Source organism: Buteo buteo, chromosome 7 (assembly GCF_964188355.1).
Source record: "Buteo buteo chromosome 7, bButBut1.hap1.1, whole genome shotgun sequence".
Taxonomy (NCBI): domain Eukaryota; kingdom Metazoa; phylum Chordata; class Aves; order Accipitriformes; family Accipitridae; genus Buteo; species Buteo buteo.
The window spans coordinates 9,135,989-9,143,394 of NC_134177.1; the positions used below are offsets into that span (position 1 = coordinate 9,135,989).

Below are 7,406 nucleotides of genomic sequence, written 5' to 3' on the forward strand. Positions count from 1 at the left end.
GGGGAGCGCCGCGTCCGACGGCGACAGCGGGCCCGTGGCTGGGCGCGGAGCGGAAGGTGAGTCCCGGCGGCGAGATAGGAGGGGAGCGGCCGCCGGCGTCGCCCGCAGCCGCGGGGAAGCCCCGCGGCTCCGCCGCCGCCCGCCTCCCTCCCTCCAGCCTTTCACCCCCGCCGGACGCGGCCCGCCTGCCGCTGACCGTCGCCTCGCCCCCGCCCCCCCCCCCATCTTACCTCTCGCCCCGCCGCCATTCGAAGCGCGAACCCGCGCCCGCCGCCCTGAGGCGAGAGGCCGGCCCGCCGCCCCTCGTCCCCCGCGAAGGGAGCGAGGAATGACTCACGCCCCGCAGCGCGCTGGGGCCCGCGCCTCTCCCCGCGCTCAGGCGGGGGCCGGGCCCGCGGCGATCCCCGCTGGCGGCCCCGGGCCGGGCCTTCTCCCCGCCGCCGGAGCGCGGCCGCGGCCTCGCCCCTGCCCCCGGCTCCGCGCCTCGCCGCCGCGGCCGCCTCCGGGGCGGAGCGGCGCCTTTTGCCGCGTTCCCGCCCGCCGTTCCCCGCTCCGGCCGCCGCGCAGGCCGCGGCCGGCTCGGCGGAGGCTGTGGGGGGGGCCGGGGATGTCGAGTTTTTGGGCCTTTATCAGGCTTTGCCGTAACCGCGCCGAGCAGCTGGGAGAGACGTACCGGGACAGCCGCTGGGGAGGAAGAACGGGCGTTACTGGCCCGGGGGCCGGTCCGCGGGGAAGAGGTTGAGCCGCGTTAACTGGGATAAAACTTGCCGTCTCAGTGTAACGTAGGTTCTTCCCTCGCAGTCAGAAAGAGCGATGAGGGCATCTGATGCTTCTAGACCCCGATATAGTGCTAAACCCCGTGTTATTCCCATGTTACGCTCCCCTTAAAATAAAACTTTTAATGCAGACAAGTTATTTCATCCTATGAGGATAGCCTTTACTTGATGAGGGACCTTTTTTTCCCTGCTTTCACCTCTGGTGGGTGGCATTGGCTTTAGAAGATCCTGGAAGTGCCCTAGTGTTACGGTCTAATGCATCTACCTTATTAATTTTGATACTCTAAACCAAAATTAATACCAACTTTTTATGTTGTTTTCTAGCTTCAATTTCCATAGCTTTGTTCTTCATAGCACTTGTATATCTGATTCTTTTATTATTTTTTTATTTTGTGCTCAAGTTTTAAAGTGTTTTAAAATGCTGTCACTCCATAGATGAACATCTTCTCGAGCTGATGTATTCACTACGTTTGGAAGCTGTACAGTCATCAGCTTCTTAGCTGCTCTGCTTGCTGATACTGAAGAGTCTAGGATTTTTGGTAAGAGAGCATGACTTTTGTTGGTATTTTCAACATTAAAACTTTACCTGAAGGACTCTGCCCCAGAATATCTGGTCTCTGACAAAAGGCAAGAGGGTGCTGGAGAACTGCCTCGTAGGTTACACTGAGTACTTGAGTGCCTGGAGTCTTGACCTGTCTGTCTTTATGGTGAACCTTCTTTTGTTCCAGGGCAGGAATATGAAACTCAACTTCAGTAGTTTTGTATTTAATGCGTTCTTAACTGTAACAAAAGGAGCTGGGGGGCAAGAAAGCGGAGTAGGAAAAAACCTCTTGTATTTAATGTGTGGGTTTTCGAATGTTGGTATTGTTTCATGAAGTCATGAAAGATAAACTAGATACAAACAAGTCTTAATTCTTGAATATTTTCACTTTGCAATTAATTTAGACTATTCAAAATGAATGAACATCCTAAAAAGAGGAAAAGGAAGACTCTACATCCTTCTCGATATTCAGGTCAGTCTAGAGCTTGAGTTATGTACACTTTAGTAAGTTTATTTTTTCTCAGAATTGCTTTATGAGAAGGGACCATATGTGCTAATACATGGAAGATCAGTCACATAAAAGGGTGGGATAAGAAGTCTTGTCTGAATGTATTGAGTACCCACTCTGCGTGCTCTGTTATTAAGCCACTTTCAGTCAATGCATCTGAATAGTTTTCTTCTGTACTCCCTGCAGATGGGGAAACTTGCTCAAGCTACAGAATGAAGACGATTCTACAAACGCACAAGGGGAAGGGGAGGAATTTTGTAAAAGTTGGGATGGGGGTATCCAGAAGTGTTCAGCACTGAACGAACTGTGCTCCTGTCACTGTCTTCAGTGGGAGCAGAGTTTGCTAACGATTGTATCTGATACTCCAAACTTCAGGGCAGCAGCTGAAAGTTGTAAATCACAATAGGAATGTTATCAGGCCAGCATAGAATTCTCCAAACACAAGAAGTAAAAATGTGGCTGGTGAAGAGAATTTTAGTGAACGTTAAATACATCTGTAGCTACATCAGTACGTTAGTGTTAAAAATTACTTTTTTTTGTGTCTTAGATTCTTCAGGTGCAAGCAAATACATAGACAATAGTGGAATTTTTTCTGACCACTGCTATAGTGTCTGTTCTATGAAACAGCCAGATATAAAGTTTTCTGAAAACAGAGGTAAGACTACGTTTTGGGGTCTTGTTCTGCAGTTCTTTACTAAGTGTGTCATGCTCCTATTCATAGAAGTAAATAGAATACAAAATAAGGAGTGGGTGACTTCTGAGCATTGTTGTGATCTGATATGCTTTAAACTGGTGGAAGGTTGTTTAATCGTTGAAATTGAAATACAATTTTCAAAGTAGAAACAATGATAACAAAAAGATCTTTCAATTTTACAACATTCATAAAGATGATTAGACTTCTTTAAATATCCGCTAGCTAGGTAATGCAAAGCTGATGTAAATAATCTAAGATTTCAAATGGAATTTACCAGCAGTTGCATTGAACTGTACTTGTACTTATGGAAAACAAAATGCTTTTTATAAAACATCCACTAGTGGATGTAAAGTTTAGCAGAGCAAATGTGGGAATGGATTTTTATTATATTTCTTTTTTTTTTTTTTTTCACTCTAATAGATTAGCCAGCAGGTCTCCAGAAGTCTTAGAAAGTATTATACTTTAAAATGTGATGTCCAGAAATATTTGAGAATATTTTTTAAAATTGTGTCTTTCAAATATAAAGTTTTATTTAAGGGTTTTAGTTTTTTTCCAGTATAATGAATTGACTATTTTTTGCTGAAATTTTAAAGACAGAGTTGCCACCTTTTGAGTTCTTTTGTTGTCTTCTGTATGTGTGGAAATAATTTCTCAGGTATTTATTGTTACTTTCTTTAATGTAGGTTATGATGTGATTAGTACATAAAGATAAATTTATGCAACTGGAATAAGTAAATAGTAAATAAGATCTATGGTTAAATCAGAGAATCATGATGATACTAGTATGGACAAACGATGACAAGAAAATCCTTCTTTTATCTTTGCAGCTAGATTCCACAGTCCTGTGCAGAGCCTAGACACAGATGATGATGGGAGTCCAGTGCATGCTGGGACTTCTCAGTGGAGCAGTTCACATTCAAATGTTGTGGGGTTGCATTATGCAGACCCTAAAAAGAAGGATAAAGGTAAAGGTCAATGTGTATTTGCAGCTTAAGTGCTGGGAAGCTGGAGAGCATGGCTGCTGGCTTTTAATGTAACTTTTTTGCTTCGACAGAAGAGGTGAAGGATTTGTAGTTTACATTATTTATTTGTTAGTTAAGTATGAAACATAGTCTGGCTGGGGAAAAGTAAGTGCTTTTTATATTTGTGAGCTGCTACAACTAACTGAAAAGTTTAATATGGTCCCAGGTGTTTTGCAGGGGTTTTTTAACCTTTTGCTTTTATTACCTATTTCCTCCTGCAGATAAAGGTACTAATAATGGAATGTGCAGAGACTTATGTGATTCACCTATATTCAGTGACAGCCCTACAGAAGAAGAGAAACCTCTAGATATTCAAACTGTAGAAATTTCTACAACAGAAGTGAATGCTGTAGAAGTTCACGATATAGAAACACAGACTGTGTCACCTGAGAAGCTGGAAGCTGAGGACCTAGAGGAAATCCCTCTGGAAACCTGCAAAATCTTTGAGAAGAACCAGGCTTTGAATATCACAGCTCAACAGAAATGGCCTTTGCTGAGAGCCAACAGCAGTGGCTTATACAAGTGTGAGCTCTGTGAGTTTAATAGCAAGTACTTTTCTGATTTAAAGCAGCACATGATCCTGAAGCACAAGACATGTGCAGACACTCATGTCTGTAAAGTTTGTAAAGAAAGCTTCTCCAGCAAAGTGCAGCTCATTGAACATGTGAAACTACATGAGGAGGATCCGTACATCTGTAAATACTGTGACTACAAAACAGTGATATTTGAGAATCTGAGTCAGCACATAGCAGACACTCACTTCAATGACCACCTTTATTGGTGTGAGCAGTGCGATATGCAGTTCTCCTCGAGCAGTGAGTTGTACCTGCACTTCCAGGAACACAGCTGTGACGAGCAGTATTTGTGTCAGTTCTGTGAGCATGAAACAAATGATCCAGAAGATCTGCATAGCCATGTGGTGAATGAACATGCATGTCGACTGATAGAGTTAAGCGACAGCTATAATAACAAGGAGCGTGGACAGTACAGTCTCATAAACAAAATCAGTTTTGACAAATGCAAAAACTTCTTTGTATGCCAAGTGTGCGGCTTTAGGAGCAGGCTGCATACAAATGTCAACAGGCACGTAGCTATTGAACACACCAAAATATTCCCTCATGTTTGTGATGACTGTGGGAAGGGCTTTTCAGGTATGTTGGAATATTGCAAGCATTTAAGCTCTCATTTATCTGAAGGGATTTATTTGTGTCAATACTGTGAATATTCAACAGGACAGATTGAAGACCTTAAAACTCACTTGGATTTCAGGCATTCAGCAGATTTGCCTCATAAATGTACTGATTGTTTAATGAGGTTTGGAAATGAAAAAGATCTTTTAAGTCATCTTCAGATACATGAGACAGCATGATTACTTTCTTTCCCTGTAATCAATTTGTTAGAATTGGAATTAACTTCCAGTCACTGAAATGTGATATTAAATACAATTTTAACAGCAATTGTACAATTTTAATGTTTTCATCTTTTTATCGGCAAAGCATGTACAACAACTTGGTGTTGTGAGTTTCCTTACCTAGGAGTTTCAGTAGGAATAATCGCATTTACAGTGTGATGGATCAGATTTTGGGGGGAGGGACAGTGGGAGTAGTTGCACGTTGTGATAGCGGTTCTGATGGTCATGCTGCACTTTCACATCTAATGTACAAGACCAGCTCTCTGGAGTTTAAAAAGGGACAAAGAGAAAGCCAACATCTAGTTCCACACTTAAGTAACACCACACTGATCTCAATTGCATATCCAGCTCATGTTACCCTCTGGCAGCAGGTCACTTGTGCTGATGTTTAGCAAATTGCACCAGCCTGCCAAAGATAAGGGTGTTCCAAAAATTCCCAAGCATGGACATCTCCAAATTCACATACCAGCTTGCATTTCCCACCTCATACTCTTGATAAGCTTTTAAAATTGTCCTGTACCTATCCAACCTCATTGTTCGCTTTCTTTGTTCAGTGTTTAATTTCAACTCCTGTCTGTGGGACTATCCAACAACCCTCTCTTCCACACACTTACTACAGACCTTGCACATGGATTTTTTGTCTCCTTTATTTACCTTAATTTCCTATCTTTTAAAGCACCAAGGAGGCACCCATTGCTTGTGCGTAAATTTGGTCACGTTTTAAGGAGTATTTGTAAGGGAATTTCGAAAGTGATCCAGCTGAGAATGTACAAGTATGATTTTTCTTATCTAAAATCCTAATTTAGCTCTCACTGAAATGATGTATGTCACCAACCTCATTTAGAGCAAGCCTCTGTTAGTCTATCATTCTATTATTATAATTATGTATATTTATAATTAGCTTTCCACCACTGGTAATTTGAGGAACGCTATTTTAATTCTGTACATTTTAAACCTCTGTATACTGGCTTAAAACACTGGTACAGTATAAAAATTTTATTAACTTTAATCACTTTCAAATGCTTTCACGCATCTGTTCAGATTAGATAGTGCTGTCCTGCCATTATAATCATTAGAAGTGAATTTTTACAGTTCATTCTGTAGCTGTATTTCAGAGTGGATACTTGGACAGATAAAAATAAGGGTGAGGTCATTTAGATTGTGCTAGTTATCAGGGTGAATTTACCCATAAATTAGTGGTGGAATTTACTTTTTTTTCTGCATTGGTTGTAAATTTGTAATGTAAGATTGTCTAATGCAAGCTTTGTATAGATAAAATGAATGTATAAAACATTTCTTGATCAGTGAGATTTGGTGTTGTCAGCTTCAAGGCATGCAAGGGTCTTTGCATTTGATTTTTAAAGCTAAGGATAAAAATTGGCTGAATATAATCAGTTTATGGAAGTTATAATTTCTAGAGAATTATTTCTGGAAAGTCTGCTATGAACCAGTTAGAGTCTATTTCTTTGAAGGAGGCAAGACCATTTCAAAATGCTGTTTTACTACTAAATCTTTCATGTAGTCATTGGAAAGGGCAACCTGATGGTGTCCTGACTGTATTTTATTAGTCTGTTGTATAGAGAATGACAATGTCTGTGGTAGAATTGCTGATTTCCTATTTTGAACACATTCATCCTGGCTGGCTTAAAATGGAAGCAATAATACAGTTAACAAAACACTAAACAGAATTATTTTATACATGGAAAGCTAATTTTGTTCAAATGGGTATAACTGAGAGGGTGGAATGCTGATTCTCTTAAAACCCTGCTCTTGGTGGCAACACACAGGTGGAATGGCACAGTTGAGCTCTGGAGAGAAAGCCACTCCAGAAGACATTGACAAGAAGTAGAAGCCATTTAAAAAGAAAAAGAAAAAAAAAAAAAAAAAAGAGTAAGTGGGCTTAAGAAGTGGGCATGTTTGTATAGACCATTGTTGTGTCTCGTACAGGAAAGGTGTTCTCCTGTAAAAGCAGAGAGCCCTGTGATACAGAAAACTTGCTTGTTGACTCCTGCATAACTTCAGGTCTATCTTTGATTTATTTCTAATCTAAACTGGGAATGAAAAGAATACCCCATAGGAATGTTATGAAGCCAAATCATTCCTAACTAAAATGCACCCCACTGTGTCTAATTGGGAAGTACATACATTGTCTTAGGTTGGATTTTATAAACAAGGGACTAATGTTAGTATTGTAGTATCTGTCAGAAAGTAAATGGAAATGTACAGGAGTAGCTCGGCATATTTTACCTTGGCAGAAGCACAAGTAAGGTATCGGCTTCCACATGATCAGCATGCTAAAACAAGAAAGATACTAAGTTGTAGAAAAAACAGGTAATGGGTGGAGTCTGTCTAGAAGTTGGAAGGCCAAAAGGAATGACTGTACATGCCAAGAACAGTAAGTTTTTCCCATCCAAGGGAAGACAAGGGTTTGTTTTATTTATGTGAAGCCTGTTA

The 7,406-nt window shown here is 41.4% G+C and overlaps 1 protein-coding gene across 1 annotated transcript; it reads left to right on the forward strand.

The window, feature by feature from the left end:
• Positions 1-6,260, forward strand: ZNF639 (zinc finger protein 639). Its single transcript, XM_075031439.1, has 6 exons — positions 1-56; positions 1,212-1,315; positions 1,722-1,789; positions 2,373-2,480; positions 3,347-3,484; positions 3,763-6,260. The coding sequence occupies exons 3-6, from the start codon at positions 1,732-1,734 to the stop codon at positions 4,908-4,910; spliced, it is 1,452 nt and encodes a 483-aa protein (XP_074887540.1). The 5' UTR covers positions 1-56; positions 1,212-1,315; positions 1,722-1,731; the 3' UTR covers positions 4,911-6,260.
• The last annotated feature ends 1,146 nt before the right edge of the window (positions 6,261-7,406 follow it).

Excerpts from the sequence above, each read along its gene's own strand:
- ZNF639 (XM_075031439.1), top strand. The coding sequence starts at position 1,732 with ATGAATGAACATCCTAAAAAGAGGAAAAGGAAGACTCTACATCCTTCT. Across the intron at positions 2,481-3,346 it reads AAAGTTTTCTGAAAACAGAG|CTAGATTCCACAGTCCTGTG; the intron begins GTAAGACTACGT and ends TTATCTTTGCAG. Across the intron at positions 3,485-3,762 it reads CCCTAAAAAGAAGGATAAAG|ATAAAGGTACTAATAATGGA; the intron begins GTAAAGGTCAAT and ends TTCCTCCTGCAG.